Source organism: Buteo buteo, chromosome 1 (genome assembly GCF_964188355.1).
Source record: "Buteo buteo chromosome 1, bButBut1.hap1.1, whole genome shotgun sequence".
Classification (NCBI taxonomy): domain Eukaryota; kingdom Metazoa; phylum Chordata; class Aves; order Accipitriformes; family Accipitridae; genus Buteo; species Buteo buteo.
The window spans coordinates 58889838-58906541 of NC_134171.1; the positions used below are offsets into that span (position 1 = coordinate 58889838).

The window sequence follows — 16704 nt, forward strand, 5'->3', positions numbered from 1 at the left end:
TTAAATACAAAAGTCGGAAAACAAAACCCAGCTCAGGCAGCTTGTAAGATGCCGACTGCTGAACGTGAGGAGGGTGTATTAAGGGAAAGATCAACTAGCCGTGTCCTGTTTCCCCTATGCTTTTACTAGGTACCTGTGGCGTGGAGATGGGATTTTGGGTCAGGTGGACCTTTGACCTGAGCAGCAGAGAAAGTTTTATACCTTCGTATACCTGCTTGAGCGCCTGCCCCGGAGCACGTGAGACAGCAAGTACGTGCCTTGGTAAACAGGCAAGAGGATTTTCTGCCAGAGACTCCCAGCGCAGCTGCCGGCACAGCAAGGAGGTGTTAGGCAAATGTCGGTAGCGTGTGGCTCTCCGCAGAGCCCAGTTTCGGGATCAGCCTGTCAGACGGGAGCAGCTCCCGGGAAGGCAGCTGTCGGGCGGTAGCGAGGGCGTCTGGGGAGGAAGGGAGGTTAGCATTTCGGTGCCCAAGCCAAGGTATTCTTGAACAACTTGAACACTGCAAAAGGAGGGAAGGTGCAACCCTCTTCCCACCGAGGCTGGCAGGAGAAGGGGCGCAGTCTTCGAGGGGGTCCAGCCTTCTCCCCGTGTAAGTTTTTGTGTAAGAGCACACAGTTTCCAGGTGGGTTATCTGCCAGTTTGGCACGGAAAAGGGTGGATGAGTGGCTTGTAATTTAGAGCTTAGAACAGCACACTGAGAAATGGTTTATGGGCCTACGACTACGTAACGACCATAACGAAGAACAAAACGTTCTTTCATGAGGAAAGAAGCTGATTTTTATAAAAATAGTTTTTCAGTAAAACATAAAAAATAAAAAAAAAATGTGGTGCGGGGGGGAGAAAAGCACGTGCTTTCCCGGAATCCCGGGGAAAAGTGAAGCAGTTGCAGCAGAGAGGATTTTGCCGTGCTTTACCACGTCGCCGCCCTCCCCCCATCACCTCCGCCACCGGCCCGCCCGGCTCTCAGCCCGCTCCTGCCGCTGAGCGGCGCCCCGCCCCGCTTCAGCCGTACAACATGGCGCCACCCGTGCGCCTCCGCTTCCGTACAACATGGCGGCGCCCATTCCCCACCGCGCCCGGGAGACGAGCCACAGCTATTCCTTCCGGGTTCCAGAGCGCCACTATTTCAATGTTGAAGGCGCGTTTCCGCCTTCTCTTCCGGATCCGGCGGCGCCAGGTATGGCGGAGGGTCGATGAGGGCTGTGGGCGCCCATCCGCCCCCATCCGCGGCCCGGCGGGCGGCGGGGGCGGCCAGGGGCCCCGGGGAGCTGTGGTGAGGGACGGGCGGCGCTGCTGCCGGTGCTTGGGCCGGCGGCGGGGCCAGAGCTGCGCGGCGGAGAGGCTGGGCCTTCCCAGGCCTCCGCGGCGGGGCTCCCGGCAGGGGCCCGCGTCTGCCGGGCCGCTGCGAGCCGCCGGCGGGGACTGCGGCGCTGGCCCCCGCTTCCCCCCGGCCCAGCGCCCGAGGAGTGCCAGCCCCGGCGGCGGGGGGTTGCCCTGAGGGGCTCCGACGGCTGCCGGCGCCTCGCTGGGGCCTTTCTCCCTTGCGCCGCTGCGGAAGCCGGGTACTGCGGGTGTCGCTGCCCTCGTCGCGTTGTGCTGGGCCCGGAGAAGGCCCCGGTCTGGGCCTCGGGTGTGACCGACGCAATTTGCTGTCAGATGGGATGGGGGAAGGTAGCGTTTGCTTCGGCTGGAAGGTTTCAGCCTTGCCAGCAAAGCTTACGTTCATGAGAAAATACACAGCTGCTAAACCTTTAAGAATGTTTTAGGGGAGCTGACATCATACAGGCAAGACCCTGACGTTGTACTGCGTTCAAGTTAGTTTGGATGAACTTCACTGCAAATCCCAGTCTACCCACTGTCCCGTGTTTTGTTGTTTTTTAGTGTAGTTCTGTTGGCTGTCATTGATGAGAAAAATGCTTTAATTTTGTTAATACTAATACAGAATCAGCCGCTGCTGATTCAGGTCTGGCCCAGTGCTTCAGTGCAGGTGCTGCTGTGATATGTGAACTTACATGTGGACATGGAGCCCTTAAACTAGCACTGCTTTGTTTTTGACTAATTTAGGTGTAAAAAATGGTTCAGCGCCTGACCTACCGCCGTAGGTTGTCCTACAACACAGCTTCCAACAAGACCAGACTGTAAGTAAGACATAGTTTCTGAGGAAACTTATTTTTTAAGAAAGTTAAGTTTAAGTTTAGATTGTTACATTAACTGAATATTTTTCTGCCATACTTAGGTCCCGAACACCCGGGAACAGGATTGTTTACCTTTACACTAAGAAAGTGGGGAAGGCACCAAAGTCAGCATGTGGTATATGCCCAGGAAGACTTCGTGGTGTAAGTATTAGCTGTACTGGCATAGGATTTTTTTGTTTTTTTTTTTTACAGCAGTGTTTTTTCAGTACAAAGAGCCTTTTCAAGTAATACAATATGCCTGTTTATTGATGAATTCTTGTTGGAACAACTTTCTTCTTTAAAATATTCTTCTCCAAACGTTGTAAAGTTTAACTGGTAAAATAAGCTTTGAAAGCTTAAAGAGTAAGTGCTTTTTTAAATGCTTGTTGTTTTCATTGCTGTTATATCTGAACCTTTTTGTTTTATAAGATGTAACTGGCTGAAATTTTTAGAGCTAGACTGAGATGATTCTGTAGCACGTGTAAAAGTCTAAATTGGACCTATTAGGTAGACTTTCAAAAAAAGCCATAAGCCATATTTGACTTTCAGTTTTAGAAAAAAGGAATGAATGTTTTTCACATTATATTTTTGTCCAAAATGTGGTGTAATCTTGGTGTAATGCCATTGCTCTTAGCAGTGATGGGAATGCCTGAGTAATGTCAACCTTTGAGCAGTTCCTACCCTTGGGAAAACAACCTTTTTTGTAAACAATTTTTTAATGAATCTGTTGGCGAACCCCTGTGGTAGAATGAAAAGATCAGCTTAGGAATGCTGAAGGAACAAGCTGCGACTTCAGCCACTTTTTTGCATCTTGAATAGTCAACTTCAGGTGTTGCTGCTTTTTTAAACTATCAAAGTGAATTTTCTTTATATGGCCATTATCCAAAATTACTGTCTTATGATACACTTCTCATTTTTGCTTTCTGTAGGTTCGTGCTGTGCGTCCTAAAGTTCTTATGAGGCTGTCAAAAACGAAGAAGCATGTTAGCAGAGCCTATGGGGGTTCCATGTGTGCTAAGTGTGTCCGTGACAGGTAAGCTTACAGAAAGCTAACTTTATTCTCGAGGTTACTTCATATGAGACTTTTACATCTCACTGTGTTTTCATAATGTGGACCAAAACTTTGAAGACTTGTGTGACATTTGTGTGGTAAAATGGAGAGGGTAACCATGGAGCACATTTGCAGTGATGCGTGCGATCTTGTCCCTTGGATTTGAGCTAGTTACTGTATGTGGAGCTCCTCTGTAGAGAGTTTATGTTCTTCATAGTTTCTTACTGCATTGTTACTTTGTTGCTAAACATTCTGGATTTTTATATTTTATAGGCAGCCCCCATAGTAAAGATTTTTCTCTTCTGTTGTCCTGTTTTGTCTTATGCAAAGATACAAGTGTAAGATCAGTTGAGCTTTTTGCTTCTTTCTAGTGTTTGGGGATTCAGAGATACTAATTGGTTGTGTAGTAAGCATCTTTATCTGGTGAAGCTTTAAGATGGCCTTTGTTGGGTGTCACTGAATCCAGTTTTACTGTGTAACAACTCTAGATCCTATACTTGGCAAGTTTGAGGAAAAAGTGTGTATTGTAAAGAATATGTCATCTCTGTGAATGGTAATCAAAGCAGATCTCTGGAGTCAGCAGTCTAATGCCAGTTATTTCATCTGTAGTGCAAATCTTGCCAGCATTTTTTTTTTCTTGCTTGTGTGAGTTTGGAAGCTAAATCGCATTAGGTGCTACTGAAGACAAGTTGTTACAACTGCAGATCTGTAACATAACTTTTCTGTGTTAAAAGGCAATTTTTTTCTGAGTGTTTTGCCAAACACTTTATGAACTTGGTAGTTCATTTTTAGTACCTGAGTATGCCTTATTCTGCCTAAACCAAAAAACAGTCACCTCCTTCCCTGCAGTTGGCAGCTTTTTGCCTGCATCTCTTCAGGCATCTTTGGTAGGTTTTGTGTACTGCAAAAGTAGCCATATATACCAAATGCATGTGGAATAGCATTTTAATGTGTGTATGGTATATTTGTGCTTTTAACTCAAAACCATCAAATAGGCTGTTGATGTGAGAGTGCTATAGCATAGGTCCATCTGCATGGTGGCCTTCCATTATTTCTGGAAGACATGGTATTTAGGCATGACTTGACCTGCCAGAGTTTTCCCCGTTTATGTGCAAGGAGCCTTAATCCTTATAGGGGAACTGTTCTTGTTTTGATAACTGGACTCACATAAAGTTTTCTGTAGGTCTAAGGAAGAGAGCTGACCATGACTGGTCACACCAATTCTGATTTTAAGAACTTCTAAATGAATTTGCCAGTGAGGAAATTTGCTTTTTGCCTTTGAAGTTAGTGAAGGTGGTAATTTTTCCAGTGTTCAGCCATCAGGTGTTACCTTGCTTGCCTACGAGCCCCTCACCCTAAATTGGCAGGCACACTAGGCCTTCTTCCCCAAACCACTACATTTGTACAGTGCCACAGTCCCTGTGTTTTGATGCTGACAAAAAAATCAATTATTTCCCTTTTTATGTAATTGTGGAACTAACACATGTGCCATGAATGTTGGAGACACCAAAACTAATTGTAACTTTGTCTTATTTTTGTGTTTTCACCTAAGTAGATACATGTCCTAAAGTTGTTGTTTCTCCTTTCCAGAATCAAAAGAGCTTTTCTTATTGAGGAGCAGAAGATCGTTGTGAAAGTATTGAAGGCACAAGCACAGAGCCAGAAGTCAAAGTGAATCTATTTGTAGTTTCAGCCCAATAAATGAAAGCTCCACTTTTCTTGTGTTCTGTCATTCCATGTGCTAGTCAAAGCTGGTAGGAGCTGCTTCTCACAGCTCGTATAATGCAGAATTGGGTTTTGGTGCAGCAAACCCCGTAAGTCAGGATGCTGTGTTCTGTGCTGCCTGCAGGCAGGGAAATCAAGCAGGTGGAAGAAGGTCTGGTTAAGCAGGACTCCTGGCTCTGTCTCACAATCCTGTTGAGGGATTGGAGCAACTTTGAGCAATGCGATTTTTTTCATAGCAACAGCTGTGTATGAAGTCATCAGAGGACTTGGCTCAGAATAAAGTTAGGAATCTGAAAAAGAAAAGCAAACAAAAGAAGACTAAGACTAAAGACTGGAAGAGAAATTGTCAGATGAAGAAGAGGAGAGCTAGAATAGGCCTAAGGTAGTTTTGTGTTTTTTTGTTTTTTGTTTTCAATAGTATGTGCTATAGTTACTCTTACTTGGGGTGTGTGGGGGAATAGTCTTACTTCTCAAAGCCAGTGCTGTACCCACCAGACAGTTGCATACTGCTACATCTGGATCTCCTGGAAGAAAGCTGCAGCTATTGTATTCTGTTCTGGGTTAGGAGCTGGAGGTATGATAGAAGCAGAGCTCCAGGGTGCAGCTAGGACAGACCTTTAATGGCTTCCAGAATTAGGTTTTAGGGTAGTGATTTAGGCCGCTGGTATTGAAACTTGAACGAAAGTTCTGTTGGTTTATCACTGAGGATGTAATGGTAATGTAAAACGCAACTGTAAAAAGTGGAAATGGGCTTGTGTGCTGGTGTATTTCCCCCCACGCATACACCCCGAGCTGCTCTATGATCTCAGGAATTCCTGGTAGGCCTTGGCATTTGTGTAATGAGTTGGGCAGTTAAGTGTCCGTTGACTGTACCAGGAACTCTTGCATGGCTAAGGTGGGGAGTGGCACTGACCATACCAAGGACTCCTGTTGCTTGGCAGAGGTGGGGAACAGGAGCAGGAATAACTGACAGCCTTGGAGCATCCCTTATCTGAATCGTAGTCATTCCCTGACAGCCTTGGAACCTCCCTTATCTGAATTGTAGCTCCTGTGAAATGGTACCAGTGTTCCTGGAATTCTAGTAATTTGCTGATGACTAAAGCCAATCATCTCGTGAACCTATAAACAGCGGTCCTATGTGAGGCCCTTTGAGCTCTCCTGGACTGCAGTGGCTGCAACCAGCATCCCTTTCTGAGGGGGATGCTTCTCAGAGCTCGCAAACTCTCCAGTTTGTGAAAATTGGAGGACCGTTGCCAAAAGCTGACAGGACCTGGGCTGATAACCTTTGCTCCTTGAGACTCAACCCATCGCCTGTTGAGAAAACATCGAGACATTTGACGTGAATGTTTTGCTGAACTCAAGGGGAATTTTTAACAGGTATACCTTTGTTTATATATATATATATATATATATCTTGGAGTCTGTGAGCATGTGCATGTGAATTGAGCCAGGGATCCAATAGCAAGTATAGTATAAGTATTGCGCTTTTGAATCTGTAAGTCACTGTTCTGCTACACACATAATCCCTTTAGACATAAATGGTTGACCAAGTCTGGGACTAGGAGTGGATGCAGCCGCACCTAAGCTCCATCAGGAGTTTAGAAAGCAAGAGGGTCTTCTCTGAACCTTGTGACTCAATGGGAGGGGAGGGTCTCCCCTCTTTTTACATCTCCGATCTCTGTGCAAATCACAAAAAATCAATTCTAACTCAATTTTCCTATGTAAGTTTCTCTCTTACCCTTTTGCATTTTCGGTCTCTGTATAAATCATTCTAGTTTGATTCTAACATAATTTTCCTTCATACGTTTCATCCATGTATTAAGAGTGAACCTTGCCATAGGACTTTGTGAAGTCGCACTTCTATAAATTCCTATTAAATAATTTTTTGCTAACACCCTTGACGGTGATTCTTTAAGCGGTCCAAACCACTCATTTTCACAACAGCTTGTTTTGCTGCTTTGCTTCAATCTGTTTTGTAGACAGAACTGTAAATGTGCCTCTAATGCTATCCAGGAGTACTTTAACACACTCGAGATAATTCTTGCATTACCTGTGGGTGCAGTGCTATTCCTCACCCCCAGCTCTGAATTTTGGAACTACTCAGTATCTGACAAGAAGTGGGTATCTATTTTTACTCATAACTCTTTTTTCAAAAAGTGGCGAGCTCCACCACCGCAATAAGGAAGGAGGAGAAATAATTACTGAGCACGCAGATTTACTGGGAGCAGTGAGGATGCCATTTGAAGAGGTTTCTAAGACCACTTGTGGAGTCTGCTCAGGCTGTGGCTCTGACATGTGTTCACATTCCTCCTCCTGATTCTATGCTGTCTGTTCACACGATGCCTAGCTCTGAAGCTTGTCAGGCTGTACAGTCAGCCAAGAAACAGATCACAGAAAACTGAGCTGATGAAAAGACCTGCCCTCTTGGTGGCAGCGAGCTGGTACTTTGGGTCAACTGCCTGCAAACTCACAGTGGTGCTGTTGGTGCCTCCTGGGTTTGACAACAGGAGATGGCTGTCATCCAGGATAACTGACTTAACACCACGCATGGTGAAAGGAGCTGTATCTCCAAGAATTTTGTCGCAGTGTCCCAACTCACTAAAATGATTCTGTCAATCAAAATGGATAAACGTTGCAGCTAACTCATGTAGCTTTAAGTATGAAGCGTTTCTTTCTCCTCAGCTTGGGTTATGCTAAAACTTGTTCCAAAGGCTGTAGCTAATTAAAGGAGGGTTTAAGACTAACATTAGTACCCTGACATTTCTAGGTGCTGTTACTATAGTTAGTTACCAGGTTAAAATTTTATTAGTTGTTGCCTTACTGTGCTATTACAAACTTCATTACTTTGGCATGCTGGGAAAATGGTTTTAAAGCAGGAGCAGCAAGTAGGGCAGGTGTGTCTAACCTGCCCCCAAAGTGCTCTTGGTTTACATTAAAAGCTGTGAGATTAGAGTTTTCCTTGGGGCTTTTGGAAAGGAGGCAAGCTGGAGGGAGAATACTTTTGGAATAATTGGAAGTGTCATAAACTTCTGTTGACAGGCAAATCAGACAGAGAGGGAGATTTTTCCAAACAGGAGGGCTAAGACTGAAAATGATTAATTATAAATGACGTGATTGCACTGAAAGGCAACTGAGTTAGGAGAAGTGGTATTACCACTGTAGGCAGAAATAAAAGCAGTCATTAGGAAAAGTGTCAGTGAAATGGTAATAAGGCCTTAATTTTTTTTTTAAACAGTTTTTCTCTGAGCAGATGGCTGCAGCGTAGGTATGGGGGCAGTTGTTTGGGGCACTATACCCCTCAGGGCTGCCGGTGTCGTCCGTGCAGCAGGTAGTAGGCTGGATGGCTCCGTGAGGCAGGGCACGTTCACCTGGAGCGTGTGCTTTTAAACACACTTGCATAACCTGGAGTGAGGGGTTGGTATTGAGATGGTTTTTACTGCCTCTCTCTGGTGTTAAATTACATTTGCTGAAAGGCATCAGTCATGGGTGTTTGAGGTTTGGGTTTTTTTTTAATGGACCTGTTTACTTCTCTTCAGCTAGCACTCTGATTCAGTCCCTGGCTGTCAGGTGCTTCTTCTGAAGGAAACGCTTCCCATGCTGTCAGGAGACTTGACCTCAGCTCAGACAAAGGTACAGAGAAGACAGAACTGCTCCAAGAAGGGCTCTCCCCTGCCCCTGTTCACGAAGCAAGAGGAACTAGACAAGTTTCCACTCAAACCAGGGAATTTTTCTCCCTGATGCATTGCCTGGGTGCTTCTCTCCATCCCGAGCCTCTGCCAAGCTGAGGACAGTGGCAGGTTGGCCCTGCTGCCAGCCTGGGCGAACGAGGTGTTTGCATACTTTTACAGGAGTGTGTAGGATGGTCTGTATACACCCAGGTCTATGCCCGCTTGCTCCCAGCAGCTACTGGTTTGATGCACCTTTGCCCCCCACTCTCCGTGTGCTGCCGTTGGGCTCTCCTCTGAGTGCCGGCCAGGGTGGACACCACATCCCGCGGCACAGGCAAGGGGCATCCCGGCCCCGCTCCCCTGCGAACACAGGGACCTGGGGGAGGCCGACTCCGGATCTCGTTCTTTTCCCCGGGCCTGCCTCTCCCCAGCCCGGCTGTCCAAGCTCACCCGCCGGGCCTGGGTTTTCCTTCCCCCTGCCAGGAAACTGCCGCAGCGCTGCCGGCGCCTTGGCTGCGGGGCCGGTGCTGCACCTGCCTGTGGGAAGTATGCCATAAGCGAGGCTGGCGGCGAGCCCTTACGCGCCCATCCGCGCACACGCGTGTCCGCGGCCGCCAGCCCCCCGCGGCGGGGCGGGAGCCGGCAGGGGCGGCCACGTGGCTGCCCAGCCCGGGGGGCGGGGCCGGGGCCCGCGCCCCTGCCCCGGCCCCGCCCCAAGCTCCTCGCCGTTACCCAGCACCGACACGTCAGTGCAGCTGGGTCCTGGCAGGTGGGTAAGAGCTTGAGACTGCGGCCGCGGGCGGCCTGCGTTTCCAGATGTTTTTTGCGCAGAAAAAAGGTCTCTCTTTACGTCTGTCCTTCTCGCCTGGGCGTAACTTTTGGTCGTTCGTTTAGATTGGCTTTTTTCCTTTTTTTTTTGTTATTTGTTAATTTACCCCTGTCAGGGCGCAGCAGCCAATTTCCGTTTCCGCCTTCGTGTCCGGTCGCGGAGGGCGGCCGCGGCGGGGCGAGCCAGGCAGGGAGCAGCGGTGCCGCCGCCGCCGCCATGGAGACGCTGTACCGCCTGCCCTTCGCCGTGCTCGAGTGCCCCAACATCAAGCTGAAGCGGCCGAGCTGGGTGCACATGCCCTCGGCCATGACCGTGTACGCGCTGGTGGTGGTGTCCTACTTCCTCATCACCGGAGGTGAGGCCGGGGCCGGTGTGAGCGGGACACCCCGCTTACGGAGTAGCTCTTCCCCTGCCCCGGGTGGCAGAGCCACTGCTGCTGCCGACCCCTTGTTCGGCTCCAAATGGGGCGTGAAACGGGAACCTCGGTCGGCTCCGAGCGTCCCTGCGGCGTCGGGGCAGTTCTCGCTGTTTGCTGCTGTGCGTCAAAGGTGATGCTTGCTTTTCTCCCCACAGGGATTATCTACGACGTGATTGTGGAACCTCCCAGCGTGGGGTCGATGACAGACGAACACGGGCATCAGAGGCCGGTGGCCTTCTTGGCGTACAGGTAGGAGGGCAGGAGCGGAGCTCTGCCCCCGCAAGTGAGGTGTGGCAAATGCTTAAGCGCAAGTGAATAAACCCGGCTTACAGAGCTGTGCATCTCCTTTTTGTGGAGCTCTCTGTGCAAGGCAGTATCTGGTCTGTATCAGTCTCTGATTTGCAAATATTTGGAAAAAAAAAAAAAGCAGCACTGAAACCAATGGAAGTAGAAAACCTCAGTCCTTCTAAAACTTCTAAAAATGAAAAGTCTGGTAAGAAAAAAAGATTTGAGCTGGCAGTACTTCTCTTTCTTCCAAACCCTTGGTATTGAAGTTGAGTTTTATAGCGGATGCAGACACATTTGATCATACTTCATAGCAGCATACATAATGTTTGTGAAACTTTTGGTTCTGGTCTTTTAAACTCTAACATAATTGGGACTTTTGTGTCTGAGGGTGGGGAGCATAATTACAAATGTGTAACAACAGTGTCTTCTTTGAGTTTTTTGCTTTTATTATTGAAAATAAGCTAGAGACTGCTTAGCAATAAATTGGTCCGAAGAGGGTGAAATCTACACTTGTAACCGTGTTTTTTATGTGTGTAGAAACAAATAATGGTTTTTGTTAAATACCAAAAAAGTTCTTGGAATCTGTGAGGTCTGTGACATGCCTCATGTACAGATTTTGACTTGAACTATGTGTAGTATATGTCAGACTGGCTTGGATTGTTGCAGTGTAGATGAATCAGGCTACTGCTGGGAGTTGATAGCACTTTAGTAGAAGTCAGTGAAAACAACATGAAAGAAGATGAAGTTGTTTGTTTTCAGGATATGAGACAATAATGATAATCTTCATTTCTGTATTAGCATCCACAGTAGTTTCATCCATGCCAATTTTATGAGGCTGCTAGTATTGCTAATTACAAGGATAGGAAAAAGGTTCAGTAACTGTGGGAATCAGGAGGCTCGTGATCCAGGTGCAGTATTCTTTCCGCATCTCGGCTTCCCCTCTCTCCATCTGAGCTTTGTAAGAAGGAAGTCCGGCCATGTGGACTGACAGAGAGCCAGGGCACTTTCAGGCTGTGTCCCCACAATCAATATGTGCAAGCTTAGTGAGCTGGTAGCAAAATATACTGCAGACTAGAACCGGTTTTGCTGTGTGCTGGAACCCGTAGATGTTTCATGTGCTGACGTAGTGCTTTGAGTGGGATTTGTACTGAGATGAGGATTCAGGCACTGCTGCCCAAACATCGGGATGGACATAAGACTTGGAAAGCTCAATGGCCAGGGGGTCGTGGTTCCGTGCCTCGAGTCATCTGTGACACCAGGTGCTACTTCAGACCAGATATTTCTGAAAACCGATGAGCTTGCGTGGTAGCCATTAGTATACAGTGTTATGTATAAAACCACTAGTATGCTTGACTGGTCACATTGCAGACTATCAGTCCCGGAGATAAATTGCATATTAAAACCTTGATGTAATTGCATAATGTCAGTTTCCATACCTACTTTTTGTTAGAAAGTCAGCCGTCAAAGTTAATCATCCTGTTGAATTTGTACAGCTAAAGCAGGTTGAGTACATGGGGTTTGAAATATAAAGTTTCTTTAAAACTAATCTTTTTATGACTCTCTCTTCTTCCCTTCCCTCCCCTTGTTTTTTTCCTTCAGAGTAAATGGACAATATATTATGGAAGGGCTTGCATCCAGCTTCCTCTTCACAATGGGTGGCTTAGGATTCATAATTCTGGATCGATCCAATGCACCAAATATCCCCAAGCTGAATAGGTTTCTTTTGCTCTTTATTGGATTTGTCAGCGTGCTTTTGAGCTTCTTCATGGCCAGAGTTTTCATGAGGATGAAATTGCCGTAAGTGATTTAATACTCTTTCAGCTTTTCTTCTCTTTCGTGGCTCATGTGTGTCTCTATTAAATTTAAGAGTAACAGAAAATACAGTGAGGTATGGTCAAGTTCTGCAGCTTGGCTATAAGTTGCTTTTTTCAATGCTTTTTTGGAACAAGCTACCTCAAATGAGGTGGGGTGCTTTTGGGGCCAGCTACTGTAAGATTGCACTGTGGTTAAAAAAAAGGTGACAGTTCCTGGTATGTCAGAAGATATGATTAGTGAGTCTGACTTAGAATTAATTTTAAGGTAGACTGAGTATGTAATGGTCGGGTAAAAGTAATTACAAGGTAGGCCTTTGAGGAAAAAGCAAGTGTCAAAGAACTTGAAAAAAGGCAAATGAGTTCATTATAGTGACAGTGTACATGAGAGATCATAACTAGAAGAACTGATGGCAGCAGTAACAAGTGTTCAGAAACATCGGAAGCAGTCTTGAAGATGATGTCTCAGGGGTTTTTTGTTGCTGGAAAACTGAATGTAACATTGATGCGTACGATATACTTGACATTTTAATACGTCTATATTCACACATCAAAAAGTAGGAAAGATCTCAAGGCTATGCAAAATCCAAATGCAGGATTTTCAATTCCAACCCCCTCTTTATTTCTCAGTCCATCTATTTCATTTAGAATAGCTGGAACCTGGTGTTTGGAGGTACTGGTAGTTAATTTTTGGAGTAGCTCCATGAGGTGTTGACTTAACAACGACAGTCATTCCTTCTTTCTTAAATATATTTTTTAACCTCTGTAGTGTAGTTAAATGTGGTTAAAAAGTTTGTTCATAGCACAGAAGTGACAGGTTCCTTGGCAGCAGGTAGCTAGATAGGGACCTGCTCTATATTTTCTTGCTTCATTGATGCTTTATATTTTCTTGTTTCATTAAGTACACGTGTGTCTTACCAGTTCTTTTTCTTAAACTCATTAGAGAAACAGGGTTTCAGAGAAATGGAAGAGAAAGAGACCAGAGTTGTGTTGAGTTTCAGAAAATGTTGGGTTATACTGAATATCTTAACACTGGTAGTTTGTGTAAAGGGTACAAATAAAGAACCTTTCGTAGGGTGTAACCTGGGCTTCAAAAATTCCAAACAATTACCAAAGCTAGATTGAGAATGGGCTAATCAATTTTCAGTGTTCATTGAAGAAAATCAGCTGAGGGAGGAGCGTGTAGTTAAGCAGGCCAGTTTGTACCTTGGACAGGATTTGTTGTTTTAATTAGCCTTGATTAGCAGAGGTTTTGGCAGTCTGAAGTTTTTGGTTTAAGACCATATTTCTCTTGATTTTTGAGGAGGGCTGCCTGTGTTTGCTAACTTTTTTTCTAACTTAAATTTTTTCTGTAGGGGCTACTTGATGGGTTAGTACCTCTTGTGATGTATGAAAGCCCAAGCTGAATTTACTCCTCTTCATGAAGTGTTTAAGAAGAAGCAGCAAGAAACAAATTCCATAGTCACCATCAACAGGAAAGAGACCTGGCTATAAGCAACAACTAGGGAAAGAGTGCTTTCTCTGCAAACAAACTTTCACTACCAATGGCTTATTTGTAGTTTTGAAGCGATGTTTTATCATTTCTGTTTTAGAGCTTTTGAAAAGAGCAAGTTACCTAGCTGGGTTTTTCTTTTTATATCCCAACTCAGTATGAAATAGAGAACTTATCTTTAGCTCTACCTGAAATAAGTATTAGCCATTGGCTTGACAGTTCTTTGTTGCAGGTCTGTCCCCTCTTCCCTGTGTGGGACAATTACATGTGTGAATCAGAAAAGAAACACCTAAAACGTCTCTTCCCAAGTTATAATTAGAAAATTAATAACTTTGGATGCTTTACAGTCAAAATACAATGTGTCTGAAATGATTTCAAAGGCACCTTTTGCCTTGATACTAATGGCTCTATGTGAGCAAATCCAGACATGCACTGGGAAAGGCAAACTGTATGAATGTGCATTTCTTTTTGAAAAAGTATACGAAAGGAGCCAAATAAAACTTATTTTCTACAAAATTATTTGAACTCTGTGCAGTTTCTGAAGCTTTCTTGTGTGCATGGCCTGTTCTACATGCAGGCTTGAGATGCCATACCATACCATGACCACATAATTTCAGCTTTATTTTTCACTATTGGATAATGATTTATTTTTTTCTTAATATCAGGGACAAGAAACCTCATATTTTCCATGAACTTGTACTGTATCCAAATGACATACTGTTATCAGTAGCCTGAAGCTGCTGCTTTTTTGTGTGAGAGGTGAGGCTCCAACTTATTTTGTCTTCATTTTAAAAGATTGGATGTTACTATCGTGTTTCATTGAAGTAATGTATTGCGTACTGGGGGAAGGATCCCTCTAAATCTCCATAAACATCTTTTTTGAAAGCCATGTTTGAAGCACTATTTTCATCTGTATAATAATTGTCAGTGAGAAATGTTGTTTATTCCACATACTTAATCAAATTTCTGAGCTAGCTCTTAATCATCTGCCCTCAGGATGTGTCACTTCCACTCCCTCATTCTTACATACAATGTGACTTCTGCATTTGCTTATCTTACATGTTATTAAGATTTAAGGTAGCTTAAGCTGTTTTATGAGGCTCATAACTGCAAAGTTTCCAGTCTTTTCAAAGTGGTTATCTTTTGATCACTCTGGTTTTGGTGAGACATATGCTTACCTTCAGGGGGGAGTATTGATATGATGTAAGTAAATAACTGGATATGTAAGTCAACTTTTTAATACATCTGAGAGGGAATTCAAACCAGAAAGTCACTTCACTGAATATAATCAAGATTCCTCTGGCTCAGTACTTGTCCCACTGCAGTTCAGCTTCAGCCTCCAAGTTTGCAGCTGATTCTAAATGAGCATGCTCTTAAACAGTGCTTTTAATGGCATAGTTGAATGCCTGTGGTCTATGAAATGCACTTGATTACTGTTGCATGCAAGGTGACATAACTTGAAACAAACAAAGCGGACTTAAAAGTGCAAGGTAGAAGATAGTTTCAGGAAAGTAAAACTAAGATGATGACTCTCTCTGCAGCAAACAACATTGAATGATCCCTTATGTTTGTTTGGTCACAAGCTACAAACTAGATCTGGTGTGATCCTCTGCCAAAGCATGAGGCACAGAGACAACAGGAAAATGAATGCAGAGCAGAAGACAGACCACCCAGGAATTGGGAGTGTGATAGGTAGGAAGATGTACAGAAGGCACAACTGGAGATTGGTTCATTTTGTATGTGGGTTGGAGGCTTCTTGGTCACTGAAGGAGAAATTTCTACTGAGCGCTGTCAAATAAACTGCAAAGAAGAGGTATTGCTATGCATTACAGGAATCCCATTTTCAGTTAAAGAAAGGCTGGTATTATTTTCTGTAAATGTCTGCTGTTCCTTATAGCTAACAGCAGGTGGCCTTTACTACAGGGGTTTAGGATAGCAGTAGGAATCCATCAGTGACTGAAAGAGAACTTCCAGTAACTAGTGACAGTATCAGTCTGTGTTTTGTTCTCATATCTTCTAGGGTGAACTGAACTAGATTGTGCAGTGGGAAATTAAAAACAAAGTTGAAACACTGTGGTAAAAGCAAAGCAGAGCTTATAGGAATACATCTTTCCATGATTAAAAACAGAAGTTTGGCCTAATTCCAAATGAAATGAAAAGAGTCAGGCTGAAGTGTAGACCTCTTGATTTTCTGGCTCTCTTGCTGGACAAAATACTGAATCCGTGGCTCCTCTGTAGGCTTCAGTATAATCTCTGAGTGATGATGCCTAGTTAATTCAGTCAGGAAGGGACACATAATGTGTGTAGCTTTTGGAAGTTAGCATATACATATATGAACCCTTAACAATCCAAGTGATCTTATGCTTAATTGAGTTAAGCTGAAAAATACCTCTAGATAAAAAAGACCAGACATTCTGGTTTCCTTTTTTTTTTCCCCCAATACTTTTTCCAGACTTCTGCAAATTGTGGAACAGAACACAGAATCATTTAGGTTGGAAAAGACCATTAAGATCATCAAGCCCAAATGTAAACCTAACACTGCCAAGTCGAACACTAAACCATGTCCCTAAGTGCCACATCTACATGTCTTTTAAATACCTCCAGGGGTGGTGACTCCACCACTTCCCTGGGCAGCCTGTTCCAATGCCTGACAACCCTTTCAGTAAAGAAATTTTTCCTATTATCCAACCTAAACCTCCCCTGGCACAACTTGACACCATTTCCTCTCATTCTATCACTAGTTACTTGATAGAAGAGCAACACCCACCTGGCTACAACCTCCTTTCAGGTAGTTGTAGAGGGCGATAAGGTCTCCCCTCAGCATCCTTTTCTCCAGGCTAAACAACCCCAGCTCCCTCAGCTGCTCCTCATAAGACTTGTGCTCCAGGTCCTTCACCAGCACCTCAATGTCTTTCTTGTAGTGGGAGGCCCAAAACTGAACACAGTATTCAAGGTGCAGCCTCACCAGTGCCGAGTACAGGGGAACAATCACCTCCCTGCTCCTGCTGGCCACACTATTTCTGATACAGGCCAGGATGCCGTTGGCCTTCTTGGCCACCTGGGCACACTGCTGGCTCATATTCAGCCGGCTGTCAACCAGCACCCCCAGGTCCTTTTCCATGAAGCAGCTCTCCAGCCACTCTTCCCCAAGCCTGTAGCGCTGCATGGGGTTGTTGTGACCCAAGTGCAGGACCCGGCACTGAGCCGTGTTGAACCTCATACAATTGGACTTGGCCCATCGATCCAG

The 16704-nt window shown here is 45.0% G+C and overlaps 2 protein-coding genes across 2 annotated transcripts; both read left to right on the plus strand.

Moving 5' to 3' along the window:
• Positions 1 to 1103: 1103 nt before the first annotated feature.
• On the plus strand, positions 1104 to 4944 carry RPL34 (ribosomal protein L34). The gene is made up of 5 exons (XM_075032662.1): positions 1104 to 1178; positions 2066 to 2139; positions 2238 to 2337; positions 3105 to 3208; positions 4817 to 4944. Exons 2-5 carry the CDS (start codon positions 2075 to 2077, stop codon positions 4899 to 4901), a joined length of 354 nt encoding a protein of 117 aa, XP_074888763.1. The 5' UTR covers positions 1104 to 1178; positions 2066 to 2074; the 3' UTR covers positions 4902 to 4944.
• Positions 4945 to 9581: 4637 nt separating this feature from the next.
• OSTC (oligosaccharyltransferase complex non-catalytic subunit) lies at positions 9582 to 13976 on the plus strand. Its single transcript, XM_075032649.1, has 4 exons — positions 9582 to 9803; positions 10022 to 10115; positions 11754 to 11951; positions 13321 to 13976. Exons 1-4 carry the CDS (start codon positions 9665 to 9667, stop codon positions 13337 to 13339), a joined length of 450 nt encoding a protein of 149 aa, XP_074888750.1. The 5' UTR covers positions 9582 to 9664; the 3' UTR covers positions 13340 to 13976.
• The last annotated feature ends 2728 nt before the right edge of the window (positions 13977 to 16704 follow it).